Source organism: Mirounga leonina, unplaced genomic scaffold (assembly GCF_011800145.1).
Source record: "Mirounga leonina isolate KUSES-001 unplaced genomic scaffold, KU_Mleo_1.0 Mir_201, whole genome shotgun sequence".
Lineage (NCBI taxonomy): Eukaryota > Metazoa > Chordata > Mammalia > Carnivora > Phocidae > Mirounga > Mirounga leonina.
This window is the reverse complement of record NW_023270504.1, coordinates 745,192-768,185: the sequence shown is the minus strand read 5'-3', so window position 1 is coordinate 768,185 and position 22,994 is coordinate 745,192. Positions and strand designations below refer to the sequence as shown.

General features: G+C 36.4%; 1 protein-coding gene and 1 non-coding gene across 2 annotated transcripts in view; one reads left to right on the top strand and one right to left on the bottom strand.

Moving 5' to 3' along the window:
• The window catches only part of CUNH12orf40 (chromosome unknown C12orf40 homolog), a 71,518-nt gene extending 50,763 nt beyond the window's left edge, over positions 1 to 20,755 (top strand). The window contains exons 11-13 of the mRNA XM_035027821.1: positions 3,794 to 3,863; positions 10,711 to 10,793; positions 20,288 to 20,755. Of these exons, the coding sequence (XP_034883712.1) occupies positions 3,794 to 3,863; positions 10,711 to 10,793; positions 20,288 to 20,755 (621 nt within the window). The remainder of the gene's footprint in view (positions 1 to 3,793; positions 3,864 to 10,710; positions 10,794 to 20,287) is intronic.
• A 457-nt stretch (positions 20,756 to 21,212) lies between these two features.
• Positions 21,213 to 21,317, bottom strand: LOC118025856. The gene has a single exon (XR_004683416.1). It is a non-coding gene; the product is annotated as a U6 spliceosomal RNA (small nuclear RNA).
• Between the last annotated feature and the right edge of the window lie 1,677 nt (positions 21,318 to 22,994).

Below are 22,994 nucleotides of genomic sequence, written 5' to 3'. Positions count from 1 at the left end.
TCCCCGCTTAGCTACTGGAGCGACGTCCCTCAGTGGAGCCGACTTCTAAAAGTCCGATTTTGTGCTCTGCTGCTCTATCACTTGCTGGTAGTGGCTGACGGAGGCCCCCTCCCCTGCCATCTGTCTTCCCGAATACCGCCTGGGATTCACTTCTCCGCATGTCCTACCTTCCAGAAAGTGGTTGCTTTTCTGTTCAGAGAGTTGCTGCTATTCTTTTCTTCACTCTCCTGTTGAGTTTGTAGATGTTCAGAATGGTTTGATCCCTATCTAGCTGAATTTCTGGGACCAGACGAAATTTAGGTCTCCTACTCCTCCACCATCTTGCTCCTCCTCCCCCTGGTCTTATGTATTTATTAACAAATTACTGTAATTGTTGTTTTTGCTACTTTTGTCTTTAACCTTCATACTAGCTTTGTAAGTGATTAACCCACCCCCTTTACAACATTATTTTGAATTTTAGTATATATTTACCTTTACCAGTAAGTTTGTACTTTCATGTTTTCCTGTTACTAATTGATACCTTTTATTTCAGCTTCAAGAAATCCCTTTAACATTTCTTGTAAAGCCCAGTCTAGTGATGAATTCCTTTAGCTTTTTGCTTATCTGGAAAGCTCTTTATCTCTCCTATTCTGAAGGACAGCTTTGCTGGGTAGAATATTCTTGGTTGGTAGTTTTTCCTTTCAGCACTTTGAGTATGTCATGCCACTTTCTTTTGGCCTGCAAAGTTTCTGTTGAAAAATCTGTTGATAGTTTTGTGGGGTTTACCTGTATGTAACAAGTTATTTTTTTTTTGCTGCTTTTAAAAATCTTCTTCTTGTAATTTAATTACAAAAACATAATTTAATTATGTGTCCTAGTGTGGTTTCTTTGGGTTCAGCTTATTTGGAACTCTGTTTCCTTCCCCAGGTTAGGGAAGTTTTGGGCCATAATTTCAAGTAAGTTTTCTGTCCCTGTCTCCTTTTCCTTTTGGGGCTTCTATAATACGGATACTGGTTTATTTGATATTGTCCCATAAGTGCCTTATGCTATTTTCACTTTCTTTAATTCCTTTTTTTTGTTGCTCATCTGATTTGACAAATTCCACTGCCCTTTCTTTGAGTTCCTGATCCTTTCTTTGGCTTCATCAAGTGTTCTGTTAATCCTTTTATTAATATTTTTCAGTTCAGTTACTATATTCTTTAGCTCTGTGATTTCTGTTTGGTACTTTCTTATATTTTCTGTTTCTTTGTTGAAATTCTCACTTTGTTCTTGCATTGTTCTCCTGATCTCAGTGACAGCATCTTTATGACTGTTATTTTGAACTCTTATTGGGAAAATCACTTATCTTCATTTCACTGAGGTCTTTTTCTGAGGCTTTATCTTGTTCTTTTGTTTGTAACATATTGTTCTGTGTCTTCATTTGCTTTGACTCTGTGTTCATTTCTACGTGTTAGATAAAACAGACACCTCTCTTAGTCCTGAAGGTGGGGCCTTAAGTAGGAAATAAAACCTATGTTTCAACCCTGCCCTATCTCTTGGTTGCCTCTCAAACTTTTGTGATTTTCCAAGTAGCCTACTTTATTTTTAGTAGTTCCCAGTAGTTGAGGGTATGCCAAAACCTGCCAGTGTCCCAATGGGAAGGATCTCAGTCAGTACTCAGATTCAGTTTGATCGGAAGCTGCACCCTCAGGTGGGAGCTTTGAAAGTATGCAAATGTACCTCTTTCATGGCCAGACTTTGAGATTCACATCTGTCTGTACCCTCTGCACTAAGCCCTGGTGGGATAGCCAGTTAAGAAGCGTTTCTTTGTTTGCTGTCATCCTGTTGAATCTGTGAACCTAAGCCCTGCTGGCCATCAGAACCAGGCTATCAAAGGAGGTGTCCTCTGAGCAGCAACCACAAAAGCTGGGATGCTGGGTGTTTGTATAAGCTCCTTTCTTAGAGACACCAGCAATCTGGGGTAAGGCAGAAGGAGGATGAAGGTGGTACCTGCTGGCCTCCACAGAATCTGGAGAGGATTTCAGGTGGCTCCTCGATATGTGTTTAATTAGAAGCTTGCTCCTCTGGCCACAGGTATGAAGATAAGATAATATAGGCCTCTTTCACAGAAGAAATGGGTGTTTCAGTCAGCTGTCTCATCACTGCTCCCGTGGTTGGTAGCTGATTAAGAACTCTTTTTCTGTTTGTTACAGTCCTGTGGGACCTGCATACATAAAGCCCCATTGGCTATCAGAGCTGATGATCAAGGGACATCCCATGGGTGGTAGCTGCAAAAACTGGGGTTCTAGATGTGTGCATCAGGAGTGTTTTCAGGCAGTACTCATGACCTGGAACAAAGTAGGAGAGTGTGAGGATGGTGACTGCTAGGCTCTACAGTCTTTGGAGAGTTTTCAGTAGGCCTCTAGATGTGTGTTAAATTAGAAGCCTGTCACATAAAATATATAGTATCAGAGCAAAATGCAGTAGAAAACTCATTCAGTAAACAGAAGAAGAGGAAATACGGAGTTACTGATCCATACCAATTATGAAATCCAGCTTGGCAGGGATTGTGAAGGCTTGTTCTCTTGGGGTATGGGAGAAATTCTTTGAATAATTTAGTTTCTTCTCTTTAGGATGATCTTTTCTGTCATTTATCCTCTATAAGCAGATCCGACATAGGTATTGGTTTATGTGCTTGCCTTGGGGTCTGTATAACTGTCTCAACTTGTGTGTTGTAGTGCAAGTTTGGGGCTTGAGTGTTTTAAGAGTTGAATATAATACTTTTTAAATGATTGAATAGTGAGGTTAGAGAAGAGGCTCTGCTCCATAAAGTTGTTCAGGACCCCAAGCTGATGGGGGCTTTGCTGTCTTTAACTGGTGGTTTCCACACTTACAGTGTATATTGATATCAGATAGCAGAAGGGAAACAAAGTAGAGGATTGTGGAGAAAATTTTTATGGGCCAGGAGTAGTAGTGGTGTACACCACTTTTGCCCATGACCAGAACTTAAATCACATGTCCAAACCAACTCCAAGGGAGGCTAGGAAATGTAGTCTAGCTGTATGCCTAAGAGGAAAGGGAAATAGTTTGGTGAACAGCTAGACAGTTTCTTTATCCTACCTGTCTTTATTAAAACACTCTGTCTTACCAAAAGAGAATATCTATTTTTTCTAAGTCCATGATACATTTGCAAGTATAATTTCATGTAGTAAGCCATAAAGAAAGATTGAGATTTGTCTAAGGAGAGATTCATAGTCACAGTCTCTAATAATTCATTGAGTTGGAAATCAACAACAACAAAGGATGTTTAACCTCCTTACCTTCTTGGAAATGAAACACTCTGGGTTTTAAAAAGAAAAAGAGAAAAAAAATGGAAAATGAAAATAAATTAGAAATTTCATAGAAATTGATGAAAATGAAAACCAATGCTTTGTTTTACAGAAAATTTATATTTTGTGGGCTTTTATTATTTAAAAAACCTGAAAATATATAAACTGATTTCCAACTTAAGATATCCAACTTAACAGAATAAATCTCCAGATTGCTTTCATATTTCGGTCTCTTTGAACTTCATTTACTATGATTACCTCAAGCCTTTCCTTTCCATCAGTTTTCTTAGCTGTGTCTATTCTGTTGCTTGCTGCTTCAAAACATATTTAAATTTTGTTATTGTTTATCACAGGCAAATTTTTCTTTGTAGTTTTAAGATCTTTGTTGAATTAAATTAATATAAAGGAAAAGCACTGTAAAATGAATTGGTGAGATTAAAAGGGAGATATAAGTGGGTATCAACTGTTTATACTTGGGAATTGTTAAAATTTTGTTTTTCTTCTAGATTCTGATGGAAGAAGGAGGAACCTGTTCTTTAAAAGAGAGACCAACATCTGCTAAGAAAATCTGTCAGCGTAACTATAATGAATTTTATTCTTTAAAAAAAAAAACAACCTAACATTTAAATGAAAATCAGTTAAATTTTGTGGAGGTTTTTTTTTTTTCTTTCAGATTTTTTGCCAGCAAATATTTCATAATTTTAGAATATATTAGCAGTGCAACTGACTCTTTAAAACTGTACTATTACACATGAGTATATATAGTATATATATATAGTTTAGTGAATAATGAAACTGATACCCTGATACATTAAGAAATAATGTATACTCAGTACATTTGAAGGTCTTCTCAATTGCATTTCCTATCCTGCCCCCTAGAGGTAACTATTATCCTGAATTCATTTTTTGTGATATCCCACATAGTCTTTTCCATTGCTTGGTTTTGAACTTTCTGCAAATTGTGGCAAATTCTACGTATTTTTCTGCAATTTTCTTTTTCTTTGTTGTTCACCCAATAATATATTTTGGGGTTTGTTTACTTTGATAGTTGTGACTCTAGTACATTTCATTATTTGTTTACTACTATAAGCCTTCTATTTTGTGAATGTAGTATCGCATCTTATTTTTACATCCTCTGGTAGTGATTAGGTTGTTTGGATATTTTGGTATGATAAACAGTGCTGCTTTGGCAATTCTTGATACTTCTCCTGGCACACATGTATAAAAATCTCCTCTATGATATAGTTCTAGGAGCAGAATTGACTAGTTCATATGATATGAGCATTTATACCTCTTCCAGGTAATGCAAAATTATTTTCCAAAGTAGTTGTGCCATTTTAAACTTTGACTAGCAAGAGGTAGGAGTCTTAGTTGTTACATAGTCTAACTCCAGGTCAGCTTTTTATCATTGTTGGCAATCTGAAATCTCACTGTAATTTTAATTTATATTTCCCTAATTATTAATTAAGTTGATTGAACATCCATGTTCATCTGTGAAATGCCTTTCAAGTCTGTTGCCCATGTTTCTTTTAAAAAGTTTGGCTTTTCTTATGGGATGTGTCTTTTATATATCTGTATGTATATATTCTATATATCTTTTATAGATCCTAGATATTGCTTTAGGTCCATGTGTAGCAAATACTTCATATTTGAGCAATCTTTTTATTCTGTGCTGCCTTTTTATGGACAAAAGTTTGACTGTTTTTACATAGTCTATGATGGAATGATTCTTCAGGATATCTAGTCCAGTAGGATACCTAGAAATTTTTATGGATTTTTTCTTTCTTTTAGAATTAGTTTAATCTTTTGAATATGTAACACATTGGTTTGGTTTCTGTCCCTATCTTTGCTGCTCTCTTTCCTTCTGCATCATATAAGTAGCTGTTTTTTGTTGGTTTTTGGTTTATCATTCCAGTTTTTTTCCCCAAAATAAAGCCTAAAAATATATAAGTGCACATATACATATGAATCTTAGTCCTTGCCTTTCTCACTCCAAATGTAATACTGGATATTTTATTTAATATAGGGTATTTTATTAAATTAATTAAACAGATTAATTTAATAAAACATCCTATAGTGTTCGCTATGTTAGTGTTAGACATTCTGTCATCCTTTTTTTATGACACACAGTAATCCATTATGTGGATGGATTATAGTTTATTCAGTCAATGCCCTGTTGATGGACATTTGGGTTGTTTCCAGTATTCTGTTCTTACAAATAATGTTGCAGTGTACCACACTATGCATATGTTGCTTAATTGTGGAAGTAGGGTAATTTCTAGGAGTGGGATTGCTGAGTCAAAGGGGAGATACATTGGTTTTTTTAACTTCTTTTTTTAAGTAGGCTCTGTGCCCAGTGTAAAGCCTGACACGGCCCCTGAATGCACAATTCTGAAATCAGGACCTGAGCTGAAATTAAGAGGCAGATGCCCAACAGACTGAGCCACGCAGGCACCCAATACACTGTGGCCTTTTGTAGTTATTGCCAAATTCCCTGTCATACCATTTGGCAATCCTACCAGAAATACTCCTTTTATGCCACAGACTCACCAACAGGAGTTGTGGTCTAGCTTAGAAATTTTTTTGTGAATCTCACAATGATAGATAGATAGACATTTGAGTTTTTACTTCTCTTTCTATGAGTGAAATTGAGAATCTTTTAAAAATGTTCAGTGGCTGTATTTGCATTTTTTTTTCTGTGAGCTCTCCATTCATGTCTTTGAGGGTTTGTTTTTTTTATTTATTTATTTTTTTTATTTTTTATTTTTTTAGATTTTATTTATTTATTTGAGACAGAGAGAATGAGAGAGAGAGAGCACATGAGAGGGGGGAGGGTCAGAGGGAGAAGCAGGCTCCCCGCCGAGTAGGGAGCCCGATGCGGGACTCGATCCAGGGACTCCAGGATCATGACCTGAGCCGAAGGCAGTTGCTTAACCAACTGAGCCACCCACGTGCCTGTTTTTTTTTTTTTTTTTTTTTAAAGATTTATTTATTTATTTGAGGCAGGGAAGGGCAGAGAAAGAGGGAGAGAGAACCCCAAGCAGACTCTGCGCAGAGCACAGAGCTCAGTGTGGGTCTCAGTTCCCACGACCCTGAGATCACAACCCAAGCCAAAACCAAAAGTCAGACACCCAACCAACTGTGCCACCCAGGTGCCCCATGTCTTTGAGTTTGGGGCATTTTTTCTTATATAAGAAGAGCTCTATATATATTAAAGAGATTTAGGCCTTTGTGATATATCACAAATATTTTCTCCTACTTTATTATTGGATTTTATGTTGTTTTTACTTTGCTTATGGTGTTTTCTGCTTTTGCAAAAGGCTTAACATTTTTTTATGTAGTTAATTTTATCAATTTCTTCCTTTAATACTTTTGGATTTAATTAGAAAGACTCTACACTCCCAGATTATAAATGAATTCACTTATATTTTCTTCTAATATTAGCATGATTTTATATTTTTACATTTAGGTCTTTAATCCATTTGGAGTTTATCCTGAATTAAGGTGTGAGATATTTCTCTCTTCAGGTTTTTAAAATGCATCTTTTCCCTAAGTACTTGTGATACCACTTTTTTTATATAGTAATTTTCTATATGTACTGGGGTCTGTTTTGGGGCTTTCTATACTTTTCATTGCTCTTTCCTAATCTTCATGTTCCAATACCATACTATTTTTATTATGATGACTTTATAGTATGTTTAATTTCTAGAAGAGATACACCTCCCTTTACGCTTTAAAAAAAAGGTTTTTTCTGGCTATTTTTTATTTTTTATTTTTTCATATAAACTTTAAAATCAACTTGTTTAACTCCAGAGAAATGTTTTAATTTTTATTAGGAAAATGTTAAATGTATATATTAATGAAGTGTGAATTGTCAACCTAATGATGTTAGCCTATCTAAGAACAGGGGATGTTCTTTAGTTGATTCAGTCTAATTTTGTATTTTTAATATTTGTTTAAATGACGTTTAGGCACGTTAAAGTTTTTATTTATTTTAATTTTTTTTTTTTAAGATTTTTATTTGGAGACAGTGAGAGAGGGAACACAGCAGGGGGAGTGGGAGAGGGAGAAGCGGGCTTCCTCAGGGAGCCCGATGTGGGACCCGATCCCAGGACCCCGGGATCATGACCTGAGCTGAAGGCAGACGCTTAATGACTGAGCCACCCAGGCGCCCCACTTTAAAGTTTTTAAGTAGATTACTGCATGTGTCTTGTTAGATTTATCTGTAGGTACTTTTGTTGTTTTGTTGCTGCTTTAGTGTGGTATGTATCTCATGTTTTTATATTAAGTAGGATTCTGGATTTTGAGCTTAGGCACATGTGTGTTGATTATTTTATTGAGAATTTTTTAAGGAAATGATTTTGGGGGAAATAAGTAATTTGGGGAAGAGTAATTCTTGGCATCTCTAAAAATGATTATTAATTTTTCTTCATAGATTTTTTTTTATTGTGGCACAAAACCACATAACATAAAATTCACCTTCCCAGCAATTTTCACACCTCTGCTCCCCTTCCCCCACAGCCCCTGCAACCACCATTTAACTTTCTGTTCCTATGAGTTTGAATATTTTAGACATATAAGTGGAATTATGCAATATTTGTCTTTTTGTGACTGGCTTATTTCACTTAGCATAATATCCTCAAGGTTCATTCATGTAATAGTATATGGCAGGATTTCCTTCTCTTTTAGTGCTGAATAATATTCCATTGTATGTATATATCACATTTTCTGTATCCATTTGTATGGAGACATCTAGGTTGCTTCCACCTTTTGGCTATTGTGAATAATAACTGTAATGAACATGAGTGCACAAATCTCTCTTCAGGGTCCTGTTTTCGATTCTTTTGGATATATACCCAGAAATGGGATTGCTGGATCATATGTTACCTCTGGTTTTAACTTTCTGAGGAACTTTTATACTGTTTTCCATGGCAGCTACATCATTTTACATTCCCACTTATAGTGCACAAGGGTTTCAGTTTCTCTACATCCTTGCCAACACTTAACTATTTTCTGGGTTTTTAAATTTTTATAGGTTGGCCATTCTAATGGGTGTGAGGTGTGATACCTCATGGTGGTATAGATCTTCTAAAATGGTGAATTTTACTAATGGATTTTGTGATAGGACCATCCTAGCATTTTTATAATACATCCTACCAATTTATGATGTATTATAATTTTGTTTGCTATTCTATTTTACTATATCCTGTTTTAATTTAAAATTTGAAATTTTAGTGTTTATATAAGATTTTTACATTGATAATGTGAGATTTGCCTTTAGAGTATGTGTGTAGGTATGCGTGTTTGCAGTCTTTCTTATGTTTTGGTATTAATGTTATATATCAGATTCACAAAGAATTTTGAAGCTGTATACTTGTCAGAATTGAGGCTATTTGAAAGATTTCTTGAAATTTGCATCCCTTGCCTCTTCACCCCAATTTCACTGCTTTTTTGCAGATCCTCATCACTTCATGACGAGTTTATTGAGTTAATTTTTTAACTGACCTGCTTTTATCCAGTCTCACCCTTCTTTAATCTATCCTCAGTTAGATGCCTTGGTAAATAATCTAAAATGCAAATTCCTTTAATATTAGAGTGTATCCTTATACTTTCTTTTTCTTCTTCTCCATATGCTATTTTTCATCTTGTCTCTCTGGACAATGTTTATTCATCTTTCAAAACCTATTCTTTATACTGTGCTTTTTCTTCTTCTTTTTTTTTTTTAAAGATTTTTTTTCATTTATTTATGTATTAGAGCATGAGTGGAGGGAGGAGTAGAGGGAGAGGGACAAGCAGACTCCATGTTGAGCACAGAGCCCAATGTGGGGCTTGATCCCATGACCCTGAGATCAGGACCTGAGCTGAAATCAAGAGTTGGATGCCTAACCAACTGAGCCAGCCAGACACCCCTATGCTGTGCTTTTTTTGTAGCTGTTCCCAACTCTCTCTTTGAGCTTACCACACTTAGTTCTCTGTTACTTTTGTACCTTTTGTGACTTCTGTTGTTGCACCTAATTTTGTGACTTTTTCTTTTAAACAGTATTAATATGTCTTTCTCCATTAAAAAATTCTGAACACTTTGAACACTGTAGGCATGTCATGTTTCCCTACGATTACAGTGCCTTACATAAAGTAATTACTCAATAAGTGTTGAACTGAATTGACATTTAGATCTGCATGTCTGTTCTTACACTGCTATAGGTATGATATTCTTTCAACAGACATTTGTCTTCTATTCTAATGACTCTGGGTTTACTATACCTATGAAGTGAATGAACCTTACTAGGGGGAATGCTCTTAGATTATGGTGTTAGTAAAATCCTACCATTTACTTTTCTGTACTCTGCTTTCTACTATCGGGGAGAACCTGATCTACAGGTATATAAATTTCCTTCTAGAATAATGAACTAAGGGTATCTGAGTTCAGCTAAGTTCTCCCTGTCTCTCAGCTGACTGATGGTTAGATTCTGTTTCAGAGAACATTAGTCCTGATCTGAGGCATGCATAGATAGTACTTATAGTTTTTTGCATACAGGAGGGCATGTGATTTGATATGAGTTGCCACTCCACATTCCATTACCTTGTGCTTTTCTTGATAGCAAACCCATTTTCACAAACAAGGAGAGGAGTCGTTGAAGCTACTGTCACTCTGTAGTATTTTTGCATTATAGGGAGTCATAACCTACTTCTCAGGTGCATCTTTAAACTTTACTTGCAATCATAAGAGAACACATTAAGCAGATAATGGAAGAATATCATACTGGATGCTTCAAATTGATTTTTTTCATACAATTTTGATTGTACAATGAATCTTCATTTACTGGATTAGCAAATATCTGTTCCCTTGGGACTTAATAAACTTGGCTTATTCTTCCTTCTTGCAGTTGACACTTTAAATTATTTGTTCATAAAAAATGGTTCATCTATTGGAAAAAAAATCAATCCAGTTTTCTTTATTCTTTCTTCCCTTATGTTATATACTCTTATTTTACTTATAGATACAAATGTTTTGAATGTAGAATAAACTCATAATACCTGTCAGAAGTGCAAGCTGCCAAGTATGCAAGATTTTAACTAGTTTTTGCACACTTTAAAATGCCCTATAGAGGGGCACCTGGGTGGCTCAGTCGTTAAGCGTCTGCCTTCTCAGGTCATGATCCCAGGGTCCTGGGATCAAGCCCTGCATAGGGCTCCCTGCTCAGCGGAAAGCCTGCTTCTCCTTCTCCCACTCCCCCTGCTTGTGTTCCATCTCTTGCTGTGTCTCTCTCTGTCAAATAAATAAATAAAATCTTTAAAAAAAAAACAAAGTGCTCTGTAGAATGTCAGCTAAATTTATTTTACCAGCAAATATCTTCTGCCTGTGTACATATTTTATAGAGCATTAACAAATACAGTTCTTCATCAATTAAACCTTTATTTTCAGATCTTGATTCTTCACAGAGTAGTCAGTCTACCAGTTACTCTCCAAGGCCAACAGATAGTTGCTTCAGTTCTAGTTCAGAGATGGTAAGTTACTTTTCTCTTTGCTTATTAATTTATGCTATGCTAATTTGGAATTACTTTATTTGTCAGTTTTCCTTTACATTCTGAAAAAAGTTTTCAATAAGTGGTGAAAATAAATGTAAAGAAAATATTTAAAAATATTTAAAATGGAAGAAACTTATAAACAGAAATGTAAAATTAAAATTAAATGAGTATCATTTACATTTATAAAAACGATGTGTTCATTGTTATTTACAAAAGCCAACCTTATTGAGATATATATGTGTATATGATAAAGTTGTATTTTTTAAAAATGCTTTTTAAAAGTTCCTACTTACAATAGTTGAAAACTAAAATAACTAAGAATATATAGAAAAAGTCTGAAGACTTATATGAAGAAAACTATAAAATGTTGAGTAATGTAATCTGAATAATTGGAATGACGTTTATGTCCTGAGTAGGAGGGCTGCATTTCTCATAAATCACATGTTTCTTTTTTCTTTCTTTTTTTAAAAATTTTATTTTATTATGTTATGTTAGTTACCATACAATACATCATTAGTTTTTGATGTAGTGTTTCACGATTCATTGTTTTCGTATAATACCCAGTGCTCTATGCAGCACATGCCCTCCTTAATACCCATCACCGGGTTAACCCATCCCCCCAACCCCCTCACCTCTAAAACTCTCAGTTTGCTCCGAGTCCACAGTCTCTCATGGTTCATCTCTCCCTCCTATTACCCCCCTTCATTTTTCTCTTCCTTCTTCTAATGTCCTCCATGCTATTCTTTATTCACTTATTCACAAATAAGTGAAACCATATGATAATTGACTTTCTCTGCTTGACTTATTTCACTTAGCATAATCTCCTCCAGTCCCATCCATGTTGATGTGAAAGTTAGGTATTCATCCTTTCTGATGGCTGAGTAATATTCCATTGTATATATGGACCACATCTTCTTTATCCATTCATCTGTTGAAGGGCATCTCGGCTCTTTCCACAGTTTGGCTATTGTGGACATTGCTGCTATGAACATTGGGGTGCATATGGCCCTTCTTTTCACTACATCTGTCTTTGGGGTAAATATCCAGTAGTGCAATTGCTGGGTCATAGGGTAGCTCTATTTTTAATTTTTTGAGGCACCTCCACACTGTTTTCCAAAGTGGCTGTACCAACTTGCATTCCCACCAACAGTGTAAGAGGGTTCCCCTTTCTCCACAACCTCTCCAACATTTGTTGTTTCTTGCCTTGTCAATTTTTGCCATTTTAACTGGTGTAAGGTGGTATCTCATTGTGGTTTTGGTTTAAATTTCCGTGATGGCTAATAATGATGAACATTTTTTCATGTGTCTGTTAGCCATTTGTATGTCTTCTTTGGAGAAGTGTCTGTTCATGTCTTCTGCCCATTTTTTGACTTATTTGTTTTTTGGGTGTTGAGTTTGAGAGGTTCTTTATAGATCTTGGATACCAGCCCTTTGTCTGCAGTGTCATTTGCAAATATCTTTTCCCATTCTGTGGGTTGCCTCTTTGTTTTGTTGACTGTTTCCTTTGCTGTGCAGAAGCTTTTTATCTTGATGAAGTCCCAGAAGTTCATTTTTGCCTTTTTTTCACTAGCTTTTGGAGATGTATCTTGAAAGAAGTTGCTGTGGCTGATGTCAAAGAGGTTACTGCCTATGTTCTCCTCTAGGATTTTGATGGATTCCTGTCTCACACTGAGGTCTTTCATCCATTTTGAGTTTATCTTTGTGTATGGTGTTAGAGAATGGTCGAGTTTCATTCTTCTGTATATAGCTGTCTAATTTTCCCAGCACTATTGAAGAGACTGTCTTTTTTCCATTGCATATTTTTCCCTGCTTTGTTGAAGATTATTTGACCATAGAGTTGAGCGTCCATATCTAGGCTCTCTATTCTGTTCCATTGGTCTGTATGTCTGTTTTTGTGCCAGTACCATGCTGTCTTGGTGATCTTCGCTTGAAGGGTGATCGAGCTTGAAATCGGGCAACGTGATGTCCCCAGCTTTTTCTTTTTCAACATTTCCTTGGCGATTTGGGGTCTTTTCTGATGCCATACAAATTTTAGGATTGTTTGTTCCAGCACTTTGAAAAATGTCATTGGAATTTTGATCGGGATGGCATTAAAGGTGTATAGATTGCTCTGGGTAGCATAGACATTTTAACAATGTTTATTCTTCCGATCATGAACGTGGAATGTTTTTCCATCTTTTTGTGTCTTCTTCAGTTTCTTTCATGAGTGTTCTGTAGTTCCTAAAGTATAGATCCTTTACCTCTTTGGTTAGGTTTATTCTGAGGTATCTTAAGGTTTTTGGTGCTATTGTAAATGGAATCATTTCTCTAATTTCTCTTTCTACAGTTGCATTATTAGTGTATAAGAAAGCAACTGATTTCTGTGCATTGATTTTGTATCCTGTCACATTATTGAATTGCTGTATGAGTTCTAGTAATTTGGTGGTGGAGTTTTTTGGATTTTCCACATAAAGTATCATGTCATCTGTGGAGAGAGTTTGACTTCTTCTTTGCCAATTTGAATTTGTTGTCTGATTGCTGTTGCTAGGACTTCTAGTACTATGTTGAACAATAGTGGTGAGAGTGGGCATCCTTGTTGTGTTCCTGATCTTAAGGGAAAGGCTCTCAGCGTTTCCCAATTCGGGGTGACATTCGCTGTGGGTTTTTCATAGATGGATTTTATGAACGTGAGGAATGTTCTCTCTATCCCTATACTCTGAAGAGTTTTAATCAGGAAAGGATGCTGTATTTTGTCAAATGCTTTTTTCTGCATCAGTTGAGAGGACCATATGGTTGTTCTCTCTCCTCTTATTAATGTGTTCTATCACACTCATTGATTTGCGAATGTTGAACCTCCCTTGCATCCCGGGGATAAATCCCACTTGGTTGTGGTGGATGATCCTTCCAATGTATTGTTGGATCCTATTAGCTAGGATTTTGTTGAGAATTTTGGAATCCATATTTATTAGGGATATTGGTCTGAAATTCTCCTTTTTGATGGGGTCTTTGCCTGGTTTGGGGATTAAGGTAATGCTGGCCTCATAGAATGAGTCTGGAATCTTTCCTTCTGTTTCTATTTTTTGAAATAGCTTCAGGAGAATAGGTATTATTTCTTCTTTGAATGTTTGGTAGAATTCCCCAGGAACCCCTCAGGCCCTGGACTCTTGTTTATTGGGAGGTTTTTGATCACTGTTTCAATCTCGTTACTGGTTATTGGCCTATTCAGGTTGTCAATTTCTTCCTGTTTCCGTCTTGGGAGTTTATACGTTTCCAGGAAGGCATTCATTTCTTCCAGGTTGCTCAATTTACTGGCATATAGTTGTTGATAATAATTTCTAATAATTGTTTCTATTTCCTTGGTGTTAGTCGTGGTCTCTCCCCTTTCATTCATAATTTTATTAATTTGGGTCCTTTCTCTTTTCTTTTGGATAAGTCTGGCCAGTTTATTGACTGGACCACCTTTGCAGTATCCCATAGGTTTTGGACCAATGTTTTTCGTTGTCATTGGTTTCCATGACTTGTTTAAGTTCTTTTATTTCCTAGTTGACCCAAACATTCTTGAGCAGAGTGGTCTTTAGCTTCCAAGTGTTTGAATTTCTTCCAAGTTTTTTCTTGTGATTGAGTTCCAGTTTTAAAGCATTATGGTCTGAGAATATGCAAGGAATAATCTCAGTCTTTTGGTATCAGTTCAGACCTGATTTATGACCCAGTATGTGGTCTGTTCTGGAGAAAGTTCCATGTGCGCTCGAGAAGAATGAGTGTTCTGTTGTTTTAAGGTGGAATGTTCTGTATATACCTATGACGTCCATCTGGTCTAGTGTGTCATTCAGAGCTCTTGTTTCTTTGTTGATTTTCTGCTTAGGTGATCTGTCTATTGCTGAGAGTGGAGTATTGAGGTCTCCTACAATTAACATATTATTATCATTATGACTCTTTATTTTGGTTAACAGTTGGCTTACGTAGTTGGCTGCTCCCATGTTGGGGGAGTAGATATTTAGAACTGTTAGATCTTTTTGTTGGATAGACCCTTTAAGAATGATATAGTGTCCTTCTGTGTCTCTAAGTACAGTCTTTAGCTTAAAATCTAATTTGTCTGATATAAGAATTGCTACCACAGCTTTCTTTTGAGGTCCGTTGGCATGGAAGATGGATCTCCATCCCTTCACTTTCAGTCTGGATGTATCTTTAGGTTCAGAATGAGTCTCTTGTAGACAGCATATGGATGGGTCCTGTCTTTTTATCCAGTCTGCAACCCTGTGCTGTTTTATGGGAACTTTTAGGCCGTTCACGTCGGGAGTGATTATTGAAAGATAGGAATTTATTGTCATCATGTTGCATGAGGACCTCGTTTTTATAGATTGTCCCTGAAAATTTCTGTTCTAGATCACTCTTGGGGTCTTTCTCCTTTTATAGAACCCTGCTTAATATTTCTTGCATGGCCGGCTTAGTGGTCACATATTCTTTCAGTTTCTGCCAGTCTTGGAAGCTCTGCATCTCTCCATCCATTCTAAAGGAAAGCCTTGCCAGATAAAGTATTCTTGGCTGCATCTTCTTGTCGTTTAGAACCCTGAATATGTCTTGCCAGCCCTTTCTGGCTTGCCAGGTCTCTGTGGATAGGTCTGACGTTATTCTGATGTTCCTCCCTCTGTACATAAGGAATCTCTTCCCCCTAACTGCCCTTAAGATGGTTTCCTTGGTTCTAAGATTTGCAAGTTTTACTATTACATGCCGGGGTGTTGGCCTGTTTTCCTTGATCTTGGGAGGGGTCCACTCTGCCTCTAGGACATGAATATTTGTTTCATTCCCCATATTAGGGAAGTTCTTAGCTACGATTTGCTCAAATATATCTTCTAGTCCTCTCTGTCTCTCCACCCCCTTAGGGATTCCAATAATTCTGACATTGGAACATTTCATGGTGTCACTTATTTCTCTGATTCTGTTTTCATGGATTTTGAGTTGTTTTTCCTTGGCCTCCTGTTTTTCCTTCTTTTCTATTAATTGGTCTCTTAGATCACTAATTCATTCTCTGCCTCGCTTACCCTAGCTGTTAGATTATCTAGATTAGATTGGATCTCATTGATAGCATTTTTAAGTTCTTCCAATTCAGCTTTCATTTCTGCCCTTAGAGACTCTATGTTGCCATTAATCAATTTCTCCATTCTAGCTATTGTCTTCACAATTGCTACCCTGAATTTCATCTCTGACATCTTGGTTTTATCTGTATCCATTTGTAAATCTGTGGCATAAGTCATAGTCTCTGAGTCTTTCGTATTTTGGAGGTTCCTCCTCCTAGTCATTCTTTTGAGGGGTGGTTGAGGGAATGTACAGAGTCCAAATTATTGACCACAACCCAAGCAAGATGCACCTGTTTTTAGGGACCTTAAGGTTGCCGGCCTCTTGTTTTCCCAACCTGTCTTCTCGGGGAGGGGCCTGCTGCACTGTTACTCCGGAACCCTGTTTGGGCAGAGTTGCCCTGCCCCCTGTGGCGGGGGCTGGGCTCAGTGAAAACCAGTGTTTGGGGCTTTTCTCTGGTGGCTTTCCCTGGCGGCTTTCCATGTCTCTTCTGAGAGTCAGAGCAGAAGAGATCATTTCCAGCCCTCTGCCTCAGAGCAGAGAGATCGCAGTCTGTTCTTCAGTGAGCTCTCCAGGCCACATTATCTCCATTTCTGTCTGTGCTGCTATAAACTGCAGCGTCCTGGGTTGTGTGCCCCTCAGCAGTGCTCCCAGTCCTCACCTCCAGGTCAGGGCATGTCTCTGCCCTTTGTGCTTCTAAAACCACCAGCCGCCCCCAGTTCGCATGCGTGGCCCCCCGCTCCAGGTTTCAGTCTAGGGGGCTGCCCAAAGTCCTTTCCCTGTTGCTACCAGCCTGTGAGTCTGTGCCCAGTCGCCAGTGCTGGAGGCTATCACTCACCAGTAATGTAGGATCCTGACAACTCGGTTCCCTCCCCCGTCTGGCTGCAGAATCACAGCTCTCTGCTTCATAAGTCGAAACCAACTGCCTGCAATATTCTGTTTGTAGAGATCCAGATCTATCTTCTTACATCTCAGGCTGATGGTGTTCTGGGTGTTCAGAGTGGTCTGGTAGATATCCAGCTCAATTCCAGGGACTGGTTGGAATAGAGTTCCCTACTCCTCCACTATCTTTTCCAGGTTCTAAATCACATGTTTCAATGGAATTCTCCTTTATTGAATTCTCCTTCATTAAATCTTCCATTTTTTTTTTTGGTTGTTGTTGTTTTGGCTCACCATCCAAACTGCTCTTGCTAAGGAAGAACACCAGTGACCTCTATGTTGCCAAATTCATTGGTCACTTTTCAGTTTTTATTTTATGAGAACTAATAATACTGGTAGAAATGATTTATTTTCTTTTTTTGAAACATTTTCTTCTTTTTGCTTTTGTGATAGCACAGTATCTTGGTTTCCTTCATACCTCTTTGAATTCTACTTTATGCCTTTGCTGACTCTCTTCCATCTGCCTATATAAATGTTGTAATGTTTAGGGTTTGCTACAGGACTCTTTTCTTCTCTTAACTTACACTCTAAAGTCTACGTGATGTTCTGTATCCCATTGACATATGCTATCTGACTCATGACAGTTTTCAACATTATCACTTTAGCCCAGATCCTTATTTAGATATCCAATTTCCTGCTTGATATATCTTCTTGGATATTTCACAAAAATCTCCTTTTCTTCACACATTGAACTGAACACTCCTGGTCTTTGCCCCAAATCAGTTTTTCTGATAATTCCTATATTAGTAGTTACTTTTTAAATCCACTCAATTGCCCATGCCAAAAATTTAGTTAACTTTGCCATTTCTTTCTGCCTTATCAGTTTTCTTAACCACAATCACTCCATCACTTCATCCAATCAGTTCTACATCCAAAATAAATTGCATATTCATCTACTTTTCTCAACTTCTGCTGTTAGCACACTAGTCTAAAGTATCAATATATTGTTCTTGCACTATTATGGTTGTCTCCTGGGAGATCTCTCTACTTCCACTCTTGCCCCACATTCCACATGTATTAACTTTTCACTTTCCTTAGCTTGTCAGTCTCTTTTCTGTTTCAGGGCCTTTATATATCCTGTTTCCTTTACCTTACTCTTATTCATCCTTTTAGTCTCAGTTCAAATATGTGACTTCTTCTAAAAGCCCCTCCTTGGCTCCTCAATCTAAATTAGGTCCCTTAGGGGGTGCCTGGTGGCTCAGTTGGTTAAGTGTCTGCCTCTTCTCCCTCTACCCCTCCCCCTGCTGCTCTCTCTCAAATAAAATAAAAATTAAAAAATAATAAATTAGGTCCCTTAGTTATACTTTCAAAGTGCTTCATACTTGTTCTTTATAATGCTTTTCTCAACTTGTAATTATATCTACATGTATATGGTTATTCAGTTAATATCCTTTCCATCCATGAGAATGTGTGCTTTATTTTTTTTTTTAAAGATTTTATTTATTTATTTGACACAGAGAGAAAGAGAGAGAGCCAGAGAGACAAGTGGGGGAAACAGCAGAGGGAGAGGGAGAAGCAGACTCCTCACTGAGCAAGGAGCCTGATGCGGGCCTCCATCCCAGGACCCTGAGATCATGACCTGAGCTGAAGGCAGCTGCTTAACCGACTGAGCCACCCAGGCGCCCCGAGAATGTGTGCTTTAATAGGGCAACATCCATGTCTGCTTCACTCACATTGCAGATGCTAAAGGAATATTTTCTTGAATAAATGTATTGAGCTTGTTTTCTTTAATGTGTGCCCAGCCAGTCTCAATGCTATTTCTTGGGCTTACTTTTTCTATTTTAGTGCCAATCCACTGAGGGCTACACCTCATTTTAGGGTTTTTATGTTAACTCTGCATTTTTTTTTTTTTAAAGCTGGAATAATCAGTACTTTAAATAGAATTTTTGTTAAAAAAATATTTTGGTTAGTTCAGTAATTAAAAGATAAATTTTTCATGAAGTTGAAACATTCAAGCTAGCAAACTGAAATCTACACCTATTAAAAGTTTTTAAATTTGTCTTTTTAGATCTAACAGCTGCGATATTTATTCTTTTTTTAAAATCTATTTCTTTTTCTTTTTTTAAAGTAGATCCAACACGGGGGTTTGAACTCACAAGCCTGAGATCAAGACCTGAGCTGAGATCAAGAGCTAGGTGCTTAACAGACTAGGCCACTGCTCTGAGATATTTATTCTTATTTAACTTTTCTTTTGTCTATTTGATTTCCTTTTAGCTGATACTTTCCTTAAATTATACCTTTCATGAGACTGGGTCCATAAAAGATACAATATAGATTTTTTTTTACTTAATAAGTCAATGAGTGAATAATTTATTAATACCTTTGTGAAAGGGTAGGGGGATGATGTAGGCTTTTATTATGGGGATTGATAAGAGACAAAATTCCTCTTATCTTTTTTAGCTCTTTTGCATTTTTAAGATTTTTTTTTTAATTTGACAGCACACAGAGTGTGCGAGAGCGCACAAGCTGGGGGAGCTGCTGAGGGAGAGGGAAAAGCAGGCTCCCCACTGAGCAGGGAGCCCTACATGGGCCTCCATCCCAGGACCCTGGGATCATGACCTGAGCCGAAGGCAGACACTTAACAGACTGTGCCCTCCAGGGGTCCCTCTTTAGCATTTTTAATACAAGAATTATTATTATTGTTCTTGCTATTTTAAAAAGTCCACAAACCTCCTGGAAGTGGTAGATTATTACTGTTTTTTAAAATTTTAATTCCAGTGTCATTAACATAGTGTTATATTATTTTCAGGTGTACAGTATAGTGATTCAGCAATTCTATACATTACTCAGTGCTCATCATGATAATTGTACTCTTAATCCCCTTCACGTATTTCACCCATTCCCCCAAACCACCACCCCTATAATTAAGAGTCTGTTTTTTGGTTTGTCTCTTCTTTTTCTTTGTTCATTTGTTTTGTTTCTTAAATTCTACATATGAGTGAAATCATATGGTATTTGTCTTTCTCTGATTTATTTATTTATTTCACTTAGCATTATAGTCATTATAGGTCCATCCATGTTGTTGTAAATGGCAAGGTTTAATTCTTTTATACGGCTAATATTCCATTTTATATATATATATATGTATGTGTATATATCATATCATCTTTATCCATTCATCTGTCCATGGACACTTGGACTGCTTCCATAATTTGGCTATTGTAAATAATGCTGCAATAAACATAGGGGTGCACATAACTTTTTGAATTAGTGTTTTTGTATTCTTTGGTTAAATGCCCAGTAGCTGAACTACTGAATCATATGGTAGTTCTATTTTTAATTTTTTTGAGGAATCTCCAGAGGCAGTAGATTACTGTTTGAAGACTGTTTGATGGTATACCAGTTTTGAATTGCAACCTGCCAAGTATCTTCTGTATTTTGAAATTTTCTGTAGTATGAATTTTGAGAATGCTATGAAGTGATTGAATGATTTTTGTAAATTTAAGCAAAAATTTACAGCAAAAGTACTAAATTTCTTTTAGCCATCTGAAGATGAAGATCAAATATTGCAGCAAATTGAAGAATCAAATAGGAGGTCCATCAGAATCAAAGAAACAACTAATAATTTTTATCTAGAAATGATGCCAAAATTTCCATGTGGTAGGATTATTAAGAACAATGCCAAAATTCATAAACAAAATGAGAATCGTCACCAGTTCTCAATGAAAAATAAGACAGATCAGATTCCACAGTCTCAGTGTAATTCAGCACACATATTACAAAACAAAACCAGTAATAACTGCATTCTGCAGGTTGCAAGATGTGATGCATGGGTACAAACAGGCTGTGAACCTGCAATGGAAGAAAAATTAGATGCTGTTGTACAGTGTGATATAATTTCAAAATGTAAATGTAGAAGTAATGTGTCTTCTCTTTGTAATGTTGAAAGGTGCAGTGAAGATATTAAGGCAGATACCACTGGAGGGCAGGAAATCCTTAAGAACAACTAATATTCTAAAATCTCAGCCTAAGATTTAGCATTTCATTTAATGTTCAGAATTTCATTAACATAATAAGGAAAGAGAATATATAGCTAAGCACAAGGTGAAAGTATTTACAGGATATATTTTTGGCTTGTTTTAAAACATTTAAATATTAATGTATACAGTTCATTTTACATAGTTTTTTAACATATACATAGATATATGTTCAAGATACACATAGTATGTCTTCAAGTTTTTAGAAAATAATATATATGTAAATTTACTGTTTATAATTCTCATGGTGATTATTATATTATGATATGCTGCTATTTATGGATAAAAGTATGCTTAATTGCTTCCTTCCATGTTTTCTTTATTTTAAAATTTAGTGCAGCTGCATCTGTTACCAAAAATGTTCTCTTCCAAGATTTTAAAACAGAAAATAATGCTAAATAATATTAAATATGTTTTATAATCTTATTGCAAGAATTTTGTTAGTTACTTATATTATGAATTTGCATGTCATCTTGGTGCAGGGGCCATGTTAATCTGTATTGTTCCAATTTTAATATGCTGCCAAAGTGAGCATTATTAGCCACTTATATTAAATATTATACCCTCATTAAAAAATTCTGGCATTAATTTTTAGATAAAATATATTTTCTGTTTTGTTTGGATAATATTTTTTGTTGGAGCTTATATTAATTCAAAGGAAAATGTTTTTCTCTTCACGAGATAAAAAATATTTCAATGCCTTTATAAAAGAAATGTCCAACATTGGAAAAAATGATTTATATTCACTAATTTTAATCTTGCTAAGATTCTTTTAAAAAATATTAGAGTTTCTCATTTATAAAATACAGGTTTTGTTTCCAACATTTTATTTTTTGTTTCAAGATTTTCAAATGTTCATACTCTGGAATTGACCATTTGTATGGATATATTACAAATTGCACAGCAGAGGGCATTCTGAATGATACATAATTGAACCAAAAATATAGTTGGTAGGAGTTTCTGTGCCTTTAAAGAAAAGGGTGATGAGATATTGAATTGTTACATGCACACATATCATTCAAAAGTTTGTGCTGCAGGGGTGATCTAAAGCATAATGATTTAGAAACACCAACAGCTGATGTTTAAACAGTAGTAATCTTAAGTTTTTAGCTAGTTTTAGGAAGTTATTTTTGCAGACTCAGAAAGCTCAAGGAGCTCGTAAATAATTTTCTTAAAGTATAGTAATCATCTCATGAAAGGGGAATATAGTTATCTGGTGTACATTGATAGTTTTTCAAAAGGCTCGATTTTCATTGTGATATTAAACAAAAAGTATTCCATCATGGATTGATTATCCTGAGCATTATTTTGCAAAATATGACATAGCAATGAAGATCAATATATAGAAAAAAAGAGTCTTTACTGGTGATACTAGAATAAGATCGAGCTGTGATTCTTAGGTTGGTTTCAAATATCAAATAAATGGATTTTTTCCAAATACTAATCAAAGTCTACCAGTACTGAAAGCACATTCATTACAAAAATCTACATGTAGTTATATTTTTATCAATATCATAATGTGGCAGTTAAGCTCAGTAAGGTAAAAGAAATGTCAGGGCTTTTTAGTGCAGTGACCACACAGAATAAAGTGCAGTGTAGTAAAGAATATAAACTTGCCCAAAAAGAGATCTGCCCTTTGCCCTTGGCTTTTGGGATATAATCTCTAAACCCTTGGAGTGTCATTCATGCATAATACAAATGTATTTGTTAGCCTTGGGATTTGGGGCCAAGCTAGATAGTAACAGTGTGATTTAGAATGAGACTTGGGGTCAAGCTGTATCAGCTCAACGTCGTCTTTTTTTTTTTTTTTTTTTTTTAAGATTTCAGTTATTTATTTGACAGAGAGTGAGAAAGAGAACACAAGCAGGGGGTGTGGGAGAGCGAGAAGCAGGCTCCCTGCTGAGCAGGGAGCCGATGTGGGACTCGATCCCAGGACCCTTAGATCATGACCTGAGCCGAAGGCAGACGCTTAACGACTGAGCCACCCAGGAGCCTTCAGCTCAACTTCTTAAGGCTTTTAGAAACTGAGGTCAGCATATGGGCAATCAGCCATGCCACTGTGATGGAGGCCCAGTAAAGACTCCAGACACTAAGGTTTGGGTGAGCTTCCCTGGTTGGCAGTATTCTGTGTGTTGTCACATATTAATACCAGGAAAGTCCTTGACTCCGTAGGAGAGGACTACTGGAAACTCTGTATTTATTACTTCCCTAG